General features: G+C 45.3%; 1 protein-coding gene across 3 annotated transcripts in view; it reads right to left on the bottom strand.

The window, feature by feature from the left end:
- SLC16A3 (solute carrier family 16 member 3) overlaps window positions 1-16,969 on the bottom strand; it is a 43,873-nt gene that overhangs the window by 7,280 nt on the left and 19,624 nt on the right. For all 3 annotated transcript variants that reach the window (XM_066588070.1, XM_066588069.1, XM_066588068.1), the window contains exon 2: window positions 9,530-9,771. In XM_066588070.1, coding sequence (XP_066444167.1) covers window positions 9,530-9,752 — 223 coding nt within the window. In that variant the 5' untranslated portion in view covers window positions 9,753-9,771. The remainder of the gene's footprint in view (window positions 1-9,529; window positions 9,772-16,969) is intronic.

Genomic DNA, 16,969 nt, shown 5'->3' with positions numbered 1-16,969 from the left:
CCGGTGTCCGGCTGCATCCTTGGTACCCCTCCTGCCTCCTGTCACTCACCCTGGGCCGGAGCTCTTCTTTGTGCCATAGCAGCTCCAGCGGTGTCACTGTGGGGAGATCGGAGTGGTGAGTGGCAGCCCAAGGACGGGAGCAGCGAGCCGTGCAACCAAGGGAGACTGGAGTGGTGAGTCACAGTATCTGAGGGAGCGAGCCGTGCAGCCTATTAGGGACTGGGGGCGTCACCTGGCTGTCAAACTGCCTTACCCTTGTCAACACCCACCACTTCCAGTGTCAACAAGGTACAATAGTACCAAGAACCAGTGGCTATTTAGCTTGTGTGGGGCCTATTCAGTTCTATGAAATACTGTGTTATATGTTCTTTCCATCAGCATTAGGCATCTTCCCTATCCTCCATCTACGGATAGACTTGGCCCCCTTGGTTTTTGATGTGGGGCCACCCCGATAGGGGTGAACACCCTGCTTCTAGGCAAGGTCTGCCTCACCTAAGTTGGTTAGCGATAGTGTTCCCATTTCTGTATTTCTATTACCATTATTTGCCTTGTTTCGCTATCTTTTTTTGCACTAATATAATGCATATGTTTTGGCATATTTGTGTTTGTCATGTTTCCATTCTTGGTAAATTAGTGTTCTGTATGGACCTTATTTATGTCTTGGTCTGACATGTTGGTGATGACCATGAGGGGAACCATACTTGCGCCCTACACAAACATAATACATACCCTTCCTTAGGCTGTATGACAAAGCAGGTTTAACCCTTTCCAATCCAATTTGTATCTTGGTTTTCCTAGGGGGCTTACTCTTTTTCTGCCGTTATACAACGGCGCTATCTGCTGGCTAAAGCCAGTACTGCATGAGGTGATTCGTTGGATAGGCTCCGACAGCAGAGAGGCTGGCAATATACAGTAAGAGAACCCCGATGGACATCTTCCAACATCAGAGCTGTACAGCCTTCAGACGTCAGACAGTGGATTGTAAAAGGTTAAATCGAACAGTAGGACTGTCCCCACACACACTTGATTGTTGGTTTATGCTACCAATTTCGATGGGATCGGCCAACATTTATCTTTGTGTATGGCCAGTTTACTCACTACATAAAACCGGTTGGTATCCTCAAATGAGGAGAGTTTATACAAATAAATCATACTGATACTTGATCTAATATTGTAGTGAAAACATGAAACTTGCCAAGGAGGCAATTTACTAATACAAGCTGCATTACACCCTTGTTAATAATGGAGCCACTGAATGTTGAATCAAGATAAGGCATCCTTGTGTCATACTGGACAGGCTAATCTGTCACTAAATGGGGGATTACACATCATTAGTGAGGGACCAGTGTGACAAAAGCCGATTTATCATCATCTAACCACTCCAGATAATGTGCTTTTGAGTACACACCTGCACGTAGAGGAGCTTGGCATTAAAATGTGAGGCATAGTAAAGCAACTGTAGATCAATCACAATGAAGACAGTTTTAACAATCTCGGTTATTCAGATCTGAACTTTTACATTTCTTTGATGTAACTCTTTCATGTAAATGAGGAAAGTGATATATTTTTTAAAAATCGATTATACATAACAAGGTCGTCAATCTTTTATGTATTCATGTTAATGTATCGTTTACTCAGAGGGAGTCACCGGGTTCTATAAATTTAGAAGGCAAAGTGCAACCGCAGGGGGAAATGGCTCTGTTTGTTCATTAAAAGGGCTGTACAAGATTAGAAGGAACAGTGGGACAGAGTTATTAATCCTCTCTAACAGACAGTGTAAACTTAGATCAGACAAGCCTAAAAATGTGCTACATTTATCACAGCGGCTTCTGCTAGATGCTAAAATGAACCTTATACTACTTATTGGTGTACTCTGCGCTAACATTTTGGCAATACTTGGGTCCATGCTGTCATATCTAAGTCACATGCCTGTCCCACTAAGCCATGCCCCCGTACTTGTTTTATTAATAGGATTAAAACCTGATACAACATTATGTACCAAATCTTGGTGCATTTTAAAACAAGGCCTTTGACACATTCACATTAGAAAATCTTTTCCATTATCACTTCTGAACTCTATAAAAACTGGCCTTTCCATAGTTAAGGCTCCATATAGAGAGATCACATTACATCTGTTTATAATGATTGTACAATTAAATAAGAAAGACATTAAATGGGTTATCTGGTGGTAAACTACTGATTGCCTAACCTCAGGTTAAGTCATCAAAAGTAGTGTCAGGACCCAAACCTCGGTCCCTCCTGTGCTCCTAACGGTGTCACTGCCCTGTGAGCTATCCAGCTTGCTGGACAAGCTCGCCTACTGAACCTAGCCTTGTTCCATGCTCCTGTTAAACTAGTTTCTGTCTCCCTGTCGTAGCCCCAACTTGCTTATAATCAGGCTCATTATAAAAGCCTGACATTACCACTGTAGCAGCGCATAATTATTGTGCTCCACAGCCTTGATCAAGCTTCACTCCTGCCTACTCCTCTGCTATTTTAACTAAAGACATCCTGATACCGACCTCTGACTTCCTTCTTGACAAGGCTACCTGTCTCCTCCATTTGTACCATGACACGAGACCTCCTGATACTGACCTCTGACTTCCTTCTTGACAATGCTACCCACCTCCTCCTTTTTTACCGCAACACGAGACCTCCTGATACCGACTCCTGGCTTTCCTTGATCATTCTCCACACCTATTGCTCCAATCCTGTGCCTCAATGCCACAAGTAGACTGTTGGGGATCCATTGCCTAAGACTCGTGTCATTATGACGTGCCATCCTCAACAGGTAGTGGAACCTAGGTGGCGTCTTTATGTCAGACTTGTCTACGTGTTCATTCCTTAGGCGTGTTTGAAAGCCTTTGTCCTGTCACTGCAGAAGCTCCCTTTGGTGCCATCCATCAGCAATCCCTCAGGGTATTCTGTCACTGCAGAAGATCCCTTTGGTGTCATCTGTTGGGGATTCCCAGATGGACCCTGACTCTCTTTCCACCTTCAATATCTCCTATGGTGAATGGACTGATTGGTTGACAGAGAGGTGTGTTCCCTGAAGCCAATCAGCCATTACTGATGTGTATTTATTATTGCCAAGCCCTCTCATGAGTGTGGGTTATTTTCCTTTCCTGTGTGCATGCATGCTGTGTCTGAACTATTTGTTAGACTCCTTCAGATGGGTGATGTCTAATACCTTAGTCTCCTGTCTGCCTGTTTGGTTGAGCATGCATGCTAGCTCGAACCTTATCAGTTGTGTGAATCTGTGTCTATATGGGTTGTCAGATGCTGGTGTCTAGTCATGTCCTGTCCCCCCCACTCTCCCTGAATATTCCCCTTATCTGCATGGTCTGCTGGCTCCTGCTCCCTTACCCTTCTTTCAGGTGTGGCTCTGGACATCGGATGTCCCTACTCAGTCAGGTGGGTGATGTCTGATGCCATAGTCCCTACTCTGTCAGGGTACTAGTGTAGCATGTCTCCACTGGAAGTATGGGTTGGCCAGGCTGAGCTACAGGTAATGCCCAGGTCATGCCAAAACCTGCCAATTGGCTCCCGCAGTGGAGGCCTACATACTACCATAGTATACTGAGGACAGTGACCTAAGTCCAGACCCTCCTCACTGCAGGCCGGCCTGGGCTCTCTGTAAAGTGAGACACAGTACCATGCACACCATATACACAGCAGATATATATTATATATATGTTGTCTGCCGCCTTTGTCCTCAACCTATTTGCATGGTTGTCGAATGTCTGAATCCTTTCTGTTGGTTGATGTGGATGCCTAAATTCTGTGGTGTTTGTGGCTGGTTATAATGTCATCTCTGGTTTGACCAGTTTACGGAACAGAAAATGACTAATGGTAATAGAACTGAATGTTACTAGGCAAGGAGGACCACAGGGACCAAAATGCCAGAGTTGTCTGAACCAGACTGATTCCTCAAGCAGAGTAGCCATCCTGAAATGGACAACCCCACTATGGGAGAGAGACCAGAACCAATCTGAACTTATCTGGTGACTACGGAACAAATACTAAATCCCTAAAACAAATAAAGTAGGCAGAAACTAGATTCCTAACTAACACACAGAAAACAAACACAAGATTCTCTGGCACATCAAATGGCCAATACACAAGCAGTATAACCCGCAGAGTGTGTCGAAGAAAGAATCTGATTGACTGACTGAGCTGACAATCATCCCAGCCAGTCCTATAGCAAAACAAAACTAATAAAGTAGATGACTGGCTGGCTGAGCTATCATCTTAGCCAGCCCAGCAGCTAACCAGCAGAGGGAATCATTAACTTTCTACTGCCCAGGCTGAGTGAAACATGCATGATGCAGCACAAATCTAAAGTCACAGCGCAACCGATGCCATGACAGACCCATGCTAATTTGCCAGGCCAGAATATTTGTGCACTGAGCAGATTTCTCCAGGAAATAGACAGCTCCGCTCTTACTGTAGTGGCCAGGCTTGGTATTGCAGGCAAAGATTCCATTGTGAATGTGACCTACAATACCAAGCCTGGCCACTGCAGTAAGAACGGAGCTGTCTTCTTCTTGTAGAATTCGGTTCAGCTCAGGAGAGCATCAGCCCTTTGAAAAGCCGATCGTCAGGGAACCCAGGCAAAGGATCCCCACCAATGTACTATTGATGATTTATCCTGAGGATAGGCCATCAATAATTTAGACCTGGACAACCCATATAAAATGACCAGTTCTAGCAGATACAATGGGGATCTTGCTGCCATTGCTTCATTGAACAGCAGTTATCCGACAGTCAGCTGCCTACAGTAGTAAGAGATATGCTGGAAGTTGCTTCTGGCTTTCGTTAATAAGGGGGGAAGCGTCAAAGTAAAGGACCCCTCTATTCACGCACGTATTCTAATATCATAGGACACTGAAATATAGCAGATTGCATGTAAATGTCTGGCAGGCTGCCAGTCCAGCTGCACTTTAGTCTGTCTTCACTCAGCAGCCATACACTACTCTATGCCGGATTAGACCGTCCTTATCCTGATTTGGCTTATCCAGCTCTGTTAGAGAAATAATATACAGCTTCTGCAACTGAGAAAAATACTACATTGCTGGCACAAACAATCAAAACAAAAAGGAAAGCTAAACAAGTGATCCCAACATACAAATACCCCTTTCTGCACGTGAGCAACAAGGTGTTTTCCAAATCAGGGTTTCCCTCTTACCCCGTGATTTAAAGGGCTCTTTAAGGGGCATGTTTCCATATCCTCTAATCCCATGTCAACCCAAATTCTATAGAAGGTCGATCCAAGGACTCATGCACAGATCAGCTTCCATGACCCGCAATGGGCCCACAGTATACCTCCAAAATTATACATTATTTTTTATGGATCTCTGATGAGGGGCACGTGGCATGTTCAATCATATGTACGATGACGGAGGTATTGTCCCTCTTCAATAGGGACTGTATATACGATTTTTATTTTGCAGCCAGAAAGTAGCAGGCAAGCTATTGGATGCCAACTCACGAAATGCTAATTATCCATGTCATGGATGGTTTTGTCATACAAGAATGGATTTTTTTTTTACTTCGCTTTATTAGCAGATTGCAAAACAAGTATTACATTCAGTTCTGCATAATGTATTTCTCATTTTTTCTGTATCTTACATCACACTGTGGTTATATAGCATCCTATGTATAACACTTAGCATTTGAAAAATAAAACCTTTAATATGTTTGGTTCATTGTGTATTTATTTCTCCCTCACTTCTATTATTTCTCAAGATTATGTTTATTCAACTTGTAATGTATTGTGCGAGTTTGTCCATAGACCCCATACCTTTTCAAATTTATCAGGGCATCCTCTGTGTTGATAGACCACCTTTTCATCGGGGATTATGGTATCAACCAGCCTCATCCAGTATGAGATGGAGGGCGGTCTTGTTGCCATCCATCCCATAGCCACCCTCTTCCTAGCTACAAATACCACCTCCCTGATAAATATCGAGTTGTGATGGGTCCACACTTCCTCATCCATTAATCCAAATATTGCTATTTTTGGATCCAAAACCAGAGGTACAGGCAGATGACCAGTTGGAAAAGTGAACACTTCCTCCCAAAAACTCTTTACATAAAAACATTCCCACAGTAAGTGCCCAAAATCGGCATTTGGTTGACGACATCTATGGCAAGATGTTGTGCTAATTCTACCCATTTTGTTCAAACGAACTGATGTAAGATACGCCTGATATACAATATACCATTGTATAAGTTTATTATTAATTGCCGGTGATATTAGTAGGTGCGATCCCGTTGCCTCCTGCCAATCCTCTGTTGACAATGTGGGAATATTAATTTTCCACTGGTCATAAACTGATAATGGATCAAGGTCCATTTGGCCGACAACAAATGTGTGTAGAGTATTGATATTAGTCCCTTAGGTCCCTGTGTTTTAACAATTCCCACTATTGGGTACTTGGAAAAATTTGGTGGAAACTGAGCATTTAACCCCTTGAGTGGCGGGTTTCCTACCACCCTGTCGTGCCCACCAGGGCAGGTTTTTTAAAATGGTCTTATCATTGAATTTCAACTAATTTTGCAGTTGCGTCTCAAGAGCCATAACGTTTTCATTTTTCCATTGACATGGCCATATGAGGGCTTGTTTTTTGTGGGACAAGTTGTGATTTTTTAAACAGGGGGGGAGGAAAAAAAGAAATGGGGAAAAAAGAAAATATGGGGCCATGTCATTAAGGGGTTAAATAATGTATTAACTTCCTTCTCTGGGTCATTACGACGCATGGATACCACATGTGTGACTGTATTTTTGATTTTTTACAAAGTAAAGGGAGACAAGTGTTTTTATTATTTTTTTTATAATTTTTTAACTTTTTTTTTTATTTTTATTTTTTTTTGTCCCTTTTAGGGGACTTCCACAGGGACCCATCAGGACCCCTGATCACATTCCGGGGGTCCGATGGTGACAGCCCTTTACATGCTGCAGTGACAGCCCTTTACATGCTGCAGTCACATAAACTGCAGCATGTAAAGGGTTAACACAGTAGAGATCGGAGGTTTTCTCTGATCTCTGCTGTAAGAGCTAGTACCTAGCTGTCCTCTGACAGCCAAACACCAAGCTCTCCCTGCCACAGAGACCATCGGCTTGCTTCTGACAAGCCAATGGTCTCTATGGCAACCTGTAAACAAAGCAGGAGATTGCCGACATATCGGCAATATCTTCTGCTGGTTTTTCAAAGCCCTTGCTTTGTTTTCTGTGGGTCTGTGCAGGCAGAGCACACTGTCACAGCTTGTGGCATTGTGCTCTGCAGCTCCCATAGTGATACATCTTCCGGGCTATGTTGCTATGAGCAGTGGAGCTCGTCCCGGAAATTTTCCGGGCGTGCCACTCAAGGGGTTAAAGCATGCCTGAAAATATCTAAAGAGCTGTAATCCAGGCATCTGTAGCTTCTCTGGCACCTGCATATAGGACAGCATTATATTATCCTCACATATGTCCCCCCAGTACATTTATCCCCCAGAGCAACCCAATATCCAACATCCTGCAATGATTGCAGTGATAACAGGGTGGGATTTCCCCATAGAGGGGTATCAGTCATTGTGTCAGTAAACTGTTGGACCGCCTTGGCTGTACGCCAAACCGATAGGGCCAGCTTATGTAGAGGTAGAAGTCTAGATGGTTTTGTATATTCCGGGTGTTCCAAAAAAATCAATTAAATTTCGCCCAGCCATCTCACTAGCCAAATAATAATCAGTCAATGGCATCTCCTCCCCAACAAACCAGAAGTGAAGATTTCGTAATTGTCCTGCTAAATAATATAATTTAAAGTCAGATAGCGCCATTTTTATTCTTTTAGAGCAAAATAATGGCACAGGTCTATGGAATTGACACGACCTGCATAAAATGTTTAGTAATACCACTTTGCTCATACACATGGAGCACACACTTTGCACCATTTATTAATGTAGTGTATAAAGCACCACTTTTCGTTACACTTAATAGGTGTGCCCGCATTCATCACTATGTAGGAAACAGAAGCGGACTTTGGCATTTGAGGTGTTAGGTTTTGGGGGTTTTTTTGCTTCCATGCTCCACAAAGCTCTATTCTTCACTTGCTAGGCAATGACACATGGGAAGTAGTGGTGGAGATGACTCACAAGACTAATTAATTCCACTTCTCCTGGCAAAAGAGCATTCTAGAGTTAATCAGTCCCTTATAAAATTACCATGGAAATCATCCTAATCACTCACATGCAATCAATTTTGCAATTCTGTAATCATCTTTATTTGTAGTTTAGCCAACAATCCATATAAGGGCTCACCTATCAAATTCTTCCAATTTAATGGTGGCATATTTTTCATGTGCATCAAATATGCAAAACACAATAAGGGCTCATTCATGTGGTCAATTTTGCGCAGCTAAGTTACACACGCAAAAAAAAAACCGCAACTAATAGAGGCAATGGTTTCCTATGGAAACATTCAGATGAACGATTTTAAGCCACGTCCAAAAAAAAAAATCGCACCTAAAAATATTGGACAGCAGCTAAAGCTGCTAAACAATGGCAATGGGAGGGAGAGGGAGTTTGTGAAACCATGCCAGAGGGAAGGGGAGTGAGATTAGCAGAGGGTAGTGCTGCTAAACAATGGCAATGGGAGGGAGAGGGAGTTTGTGAAACCATTCCAGAAGGAAGGGGAGTGAGATTAGCAGAGGGTAGTGCTGCTAAACAATGGCAACGGGAGGGAGAGGGAGCTTGTGAAACCATGCCAGAGGGAGGGTGAGATTAGCAGAGGGCAGTGCTGCTAAACAATGGCAACGGGAGGGAGAGGGAGTTTGTGAAACCATGCCAGAGGGAGGGGGGTGAGATTAGCAGAGGGTAGTGCTGCTAAACAATGGCAATGGGGGCGAGAGGGAGTTTGTGAATCATTGCCAGAGGGAGGGGGAGTGAGTTAAGCAGCGGGTAGTGCTGATAAAGAATGTCAGATGGGTGTATGTATTGAGTTGAAGGTTTTGTGCTGCCTGGCTGAAATAAAAATCTCTCTCTCTCAGCAGCGCAATTTTTTGGCAATACGCCGCTCCTGATCATGGTAAAAGCACATCGTCTGTGTGAAAGAGGCCTAATATAGAGAATGACACCCCACCCCCTTTATTATTTCAGAAGGCTCTAAAAGGGTACCTAAAGTGGTTCCCTAGTCTTGAAAAACCATTTCCACGTACATGAGTGTATCAATCCACAAAACAGATTTCAGTCTACTCTACCACAGTTACTCATAAGAATTGGAAATTTACATCATTCCAGCCCCATTGATTGCCAAAAAGAAATAATAATAGTCATCTATTTGTGTTACAGGGTTATCTGGGCTACTGGTTTACAGTATCCCAAGTCATTTAGAATATGACTATAGTAATATAGCAAAGTAATGGAAACCAGGGAAGACGAGGCAAAGTTGGCAGTCAAGGTGGTCAGCTACTCTGTTCCTGTACCAGATGACTGTTACACCTACATATCCGACATTATACTTACATATTGAGACTATTCCACCACTTACCTGTACCATATAGCATAGCAAGTAGGATGGAGGATATCCATGCTGTGTCACTGTAGCCAATGCCAAACTCTCTGATAAGTTCCTTGAAGAAAACGCTGACTGCTTTAGGGAAAGCATAGGAGAATCCAGTGATGACAAAGCAACCAAAGAGAACTGCCCATCCCCAACCACCATCCGGTGCCTTAACTTTGGACGGATTGTCATCTATAACCACGGCTCCCATGATTCCCTATTCTGTCCACCTGCAATGAAGAAGAGAGAAGGTTCAATGTTTTCGCTCAGATTGGTCATAGCCCTAAATTACTAAGCACCATGCTCGCGCCACACACAGCCATTACTAAGCACCATGCTCGCACCACACGCAACCATTACTAAGCACCATGCTCGTACCACACACAACCATTACTAAGCACCATGCTCGCACCACACACAACCATTACTAAGCACCATGCTCACACAACACACAACCATTACTAAGCATCATGCTCACACAACACACAACCATTACTAAGCACCATGCTCGCACAACACACAACCATTACTAAGCACCATGCTCGCACAACACACAACCATTACTAAGCACCATGCTCGCACCACACACAACCATTACTAAGCACCAAGCTCACAGAACACACAAACATTACTAAGCACCATGCTCGTACCACACGCAACCATTACTAGGCACCATGCTCGCACCACACGCAACCATTACTAAGCACTAAGCTCACAAAACACACAACCATTACTAAGCACCATGCTCGCACAACACAACCAATACTAAGCACCATGCTCGCTTCACACACAACCATTACTAAGCACCATGCTCGTACCACACACAACCATTACTAAGCACCATGCTCGTACCACACACAACCATTACTAAGCACCATGCTCGTACCACACACAACCATTACTACGCACCATGCTCGCACCACACACAACCATTACGAAGCACCACACACAACCATTACTAAGCATCATGCTCGCACCACACACAACCATTACTAAGCACCAAGCTCACACAACACACAAACATTACTAAGCACCATGCTCGCACCACACGCAACCATTACTAAGCACCATGCTCGCACAACACAACCAATACTAAGCACCATGCTCGTACCACACACAACCATTACTACGCACCATGCTCGCACCACACACAACCATTACTAAGCACCATGCTCGCACCACATGCAACCATTACTAAGCACCATGCTCGCACCACACACAACCATTACTAAGCACCATGCTCGCACCACACGCAACCATTACTAAGCACCATGCTCGCACCACACGCAACCATTACGAAGCATCATGCTCGCACCACACACAACCATTACTAAGCACCATGCTCGTACCACACACAACCATTACTACGCACCACACACAACCATTACTAAGCATCATGCTCGCACCACACACAACCATTACTAAGCACCATGCTCGGACCACACACAACCATTACTAAGCACCATGCTCGCACCACACGCAACCATTACTAAGCACCATGCTCGCACCACACGCAACCATTACGAAGCATCATGCTCGCACCACACACAACCATTACTAAGCATCATGCTCGCACCACACACAACCATTACTAAGCATCATGCTCACACCACACACAACCATTACTAAGCACCATGCTTGCACCACACACAACCATTACTAAGCACCATGCTCGCACCACACACAACCATTACTAAGCACCAAGCTCACACAACACGCAACCATTACTAAGCACCATGCTCGCACAACACAACCAATACTAAGCACCATGCTCGTACCACACACAACCATTACTACGCACCATGCTCGCACCACACACAACCATTACGAAGCACCACACACAACCATTACTAAGCACCATGCTCGCACCACACACAACCATTACTAAGCACCATGCTCGCACCACACGCAAACATTACTAAGCACCATGCTCGCACCACACACAACCATTACTAAGCACCAAGGTCACACAACACACAACCATTACTAAGCACCATGCTCGCACCACACGCAACCATTACTAAGCACCATGCTCACACAACACAACCAATACTAAGCATCAGGCTCGTACCACACACAACCATTACTAAGCACCATGCTCACACAACACACAACCATTACTACGCACCATGCTCGCACAACACACAACCATTACGAAGCACCACACACAACCATTACTAAGCATCATGCTCGCACCACACACAACCATTACTAAGCACCATGCTCGCACCACACACAACCATTACTAAGCACCATGCTCGCACCACACACAACCATTACTAAGCACCATACTCGCACCACACGCAACCATTACGAAGCATCATGCTCGCACCACACACAACCATTAGTAAGCACCATGCTCGCACCACACACAACCATTACTAAGCACCATGCTCGCACCACACGCAACCATTACTAAGCATCATGCTCGCACCACACACAACCATTACTAAGCACCATGCTCGCACCACACACAACCATTACTAAGCACCATGCTTGCACCACACGCAACCATTACTAAGCACCATGCTCGCACCACACGCAACCATTACGAAGCATCATGCTTGCACCACACACAACCATTACTAAGCATCATGCTCGCACCACACACAGCCATTACTAAGCATCATGCTCGCACCACACACAACCATTACTAAGCACCATGCTCGCACCACACACAACCATTACTAAGCACCATGCTCTCACCACACACAACCATTACTAAGCACCATGCTCGTACCACACGCAACCATTACTAAGCACCATGCTCGCACCACACGCAACCATTACGAAGCACCATGCTCGCACCACACACAACCATTACTAAGCATCATGCTCGCACCACACGCAACCATTACGAAGCACCATGCTCACACCACACACAACCATTACTAAGCACCATGCTCGTACCACACACAACCATTACTAAGCACCATGCTCGCACCACACACAACCATTACTAAGCACCATGCTCACACAACACACAACCATTACTAAGCATCATGCTCACACAACACACAACCATTACTAAGCACCATGCTCGCACAACACACAACCATTACTAAGCACCATGCTCGCACAACACACAACCATTACTAAGCACCATGCTCGCACCACACACAACCATTACTAAGCACCAAGCTCACAGAACACACAAACATTACTAAGCACCATGCTCGTACCACACGCAACCATTACTAGGCACCATGCTCGCACCACACGCAACCATTACTAAGCACTAAGCTCACAAAACACACAACCATTACTAAGCACCATGCTCGCACAACACAACCAATACTAAGCACCATGCTCGCTTCACACACAACCATTACTAAGCACCATGCTCGTACCACACACAACCATTACTAAGCACCATGCTCGTACCACACACAACCATTACTAAGCACCATGCTCGTACCACACACAACCATTACTACGCACCATGCTCGCACCACACACAACCATTACGAAGCACCACACACAACCATTACTAAGCATCATGCTCGCACCACACACAACCATTACTAAGCACCAAGCTCACACAACACACAAACATTACTAAGCACCATGCTCGCACCACACGCAACCATTACTAAGCACCATGCTCGCACAACACAACCAATACTAAGCACCATGCTCGTACCACACACAACCATTACTACGCACCATGCTCGCACCACACACAACCATTACTAAGCACCATGCTCGCACCACATGCAACCATTACTAAGCACCATGCTCGCACCACACACAACCATTACTAAGCACCATGCTCGCACCACACGCAACCATTACTAAGCACCATGCTCGCACCACACGCAACCATTACGAAGCATCATGCTCGCACCACACACAACCATTACTAAGCACCATGCTCGTACCACACACAACCATTACTACGCACCACACACAACCATTACTAAGCATCATGCTCGCACCACACACAACCATTACTAAGCACCATGCTCGGACCACACACAACCATTACTAAGCACCATGCTCGCACCACACGCAACCATTACTAAGCACCATGCTCGCACCACACGCAACCATTACGAAGCATCATGCTCGCACCACACACAACCATTACTAAGCATCATGCTCGCACCACACACAACCATTACTAAGCATCATGCTCACACCACACACAACCATTACTAAGCACCATGCTTGCACCACACACAACCATTACTAAGCACCATGCTCGCACCACACACAACCATTACTAAGCACCAAGCTCACACAACACGCAACCATTACTAAGCACCATGCTCGCACAACACAACCAATACTAAGCACCATGCTCGTACCACACACAACCATTACTACGCACCATGCTCGCACCACACACAACCATTACGAAGCACCACACACAACCATTACTAAGCACCATGCTCGCACCACACACAACCATTACTAAGCACCATGCTCGCACCACACGCAAACATTACTAAGCACCATGCTCGCACCACACACAACCATTACTAAGCACCAAGGTCACACAACACACAACCATTACTAAGCACCATGCTCGCACCACACGCAACCATTACTAAGCACCATGCTCACACAACACAACCAATACTAAGCACCAGGCTCGTACCACACACAACCATTACTAAGCACCATGCTCACACAACACACAACCATTACTACGCACCATGCTCGCACAACACACAACCATTACGAAGCACCACACACAACCATTACTAAGCATCATGCTCGCACCACACACAACCATTACTAAGCACCATGCTCGCACCACACACAACCATTACTAAGCACCATGCTCGCACCACACACAACCATTACTAAGCACCATACTCGCACCACACGCAACCATTACGAAGCATCATGCTCGCACCACACACAACCATTAGTAAGCACCATGCTCGCACCACACACAACCATTACTAAGCACCATGCTCGCACCACACGCAACCATTACTAAGCATCATGCTCGCACCACACACAACCATTACTAAGCACCATGCTCGCACCACACACAACCATTACTAAGCACCATGCTTGCACCACACGCAACCATTACTAAGCACCATGCTCGCACCACACGCAACCATTACGAAGCATCATGCTTGCACCACACACAACCATTACTAAGCATCATGCTCGCACCACACACAGCCATTACTAAGCATCATGCTCGCACCACACACAACCATTACTAAGCACCATGCTCGCACCACACACAACCATTACTAAGCACCATGCTCTCACCACACACAACCATTACTAAGCACCATGCTCGTACCACACGCAACCATTACTAAGCACCATGCTCGCACCACACGCAACCATTACGAAGCACCATGCTCGCACCACACACAACCATTACTAAGCATCATGCTCGCACCACACGCAACCATTACGAAGCACCATGCTCACACCACACACAACCATTACTAAGCACCATGCTCGTACCACACACAACCATTACTAAGCACCATGCTCGCACCACACACAACCATTACTAAGCATCATGCTCGCACCACACACAACCATTACTAAGCACCATGCTCGCACCACACACAACCATTACTAAGCACCATGCTCGCACAACACACAACCATTACTAAGCACCATGCTCGTACCACAACCATTACTAAGCACCATGCTCGCTTCACACACAACCATTACTAAGCACCATGCTCGTACCACACGCAACCATTACTAAGCACCATGCTCGCACCACACGCAACCATTACTAAGCACCATGCTCGCACCACACACAACCATTACTAAGCACCATGCTCGCACCACACGCAACCATTACTAAGCACCATGCTCACACAACACAACCAATACTAAGCACCATGCTCGTACCACACACAACCATTACTACGCACCATGCTCGTACCACACACAACCATTACTAAGCACCACACACAACCATTACTAAGCACCATGCTCGGACCACACACAACCATTACTAAGCACCATGCTCGCACCACACACAACCATTACTAAGCACCATGCTTGCACCACACACAACCATTACTAAGCACCATGCTCGCACCATACACAACCATTACTAAGCACCAAGCTTGCACCACACACAACCATTACTAAGCACCATGCTCGCACCACACACAACCATTACTAAGCACCATGCTCGCACAACACAACCAATACTAAGCACCATGCTCGTACCACACACAACCATTACTACGCACCATGCTCGTACCACACACAACCATTACTAAGCACCACACACAACCATTACTAAGCACCATGCTCGCACCACACACAACCATTACTAAGCACCATGCTTGCACCACACACAACCATTACTAAGCACCATGCTCGCACCATACACAACCATTACTAAGCACCAAGCTCACACAACACACAAACATTACTAAGCACCAAGCTCGCACCACACGCAACCATTACTAAGCACCATGCTCGCACCACAACCATTACTAAGCACCACGCTCACTGGCCTGTTCAATGAGCGCAAGACACTCCACCCGCCACCCGCTGTAATTTAAAGAGCAATTTAGCCCAAATGAATCCAGATGCGTACTTTTCACCATGGTTTTGCGCAGTATCTTGCAGGTTCTTTTTTTTTTTGCAAATTAGAAAAATGCCCATGCAAGGGAAATGAGAATTTATCCATTGGTATCGGTGAGTTCTATTCTCTGTATTGCGCGGGCAAATATGTCCTTGTGAAGCCACCCTTGCATCTATGGAACTAAGACTTATGCATTTTTGTGCATGCTTCAGAGCAACGCATCTGCACCACGAGCAAGATGTTTATGTGCGCATATTGGCGCATTTTACTGTACTTTTTTAATGCATGCTGGGCCTGTTCACATTGGCGCCGGACACACCCCTGCCATGACTTAAAAGTCTATTTAGTCTAATGTGGTCCTGATGTGTTCTTTTTTTCATGGAATTGCGCTGCATTCACGCATTCTGCTGCATATTGCATTCACATTTGTGCACCACACCCCTATCATACTTCTATGAAGCGGTTTGCTGCGCAAATGTGCACAAAATAGAGTAGATTCTATTTTTTGCGCAAGTGAGAAGAACACACTCCGCCCTGATTTAATGAGGTCCGGATATGTTCTTTTAACTTCGATTTTGCTCAGTATTTTGCACATACTGTTGCGTAATATGTGCGTATTTGCGCACCCCCCATAGACTTCTATGGAGCCCTAAAGAGGGGTATGTGAATGAACCCATTGTAAATTCACTGGTGTAAAGCAGAGAGTGATTGTCCACTTGACTGCTGATAGTATGTGTGCTGAAACCCAACAGTGCTCTTTGGTCAGGCCCATCATGTCACTGTATAAGAGTGCGGCCCAAGGAGAAAGCTGAATCCAAGTTTAGAATTCAAGACTCTCCTGACTCATTTCCAGTGTGTTTGGGCAACCGAGCAGAACCATGTATGTATGAAGA

The sequence above is a fragment of the Eleutherodactylus coqui genome, chromosome 13, assembly GCF_035609145.1.
Source record: "Eleutherodactylus coqui strain aEleCoq1 chromosome 13, aEleCoq1.hap1, whole genome shotgun sequence".
Lineage (NCBI taxonomy): Eukaryota > Metazoa > Chordata > Amphibia > Anura > Eleutherodactylidae > Eleutherodactylus > Eleutherodactylus coqui.
Note: the sequence above shows the minus strand (reverse complement) of the source record. Positions and strands in the feature narration are given on the sequence as shown.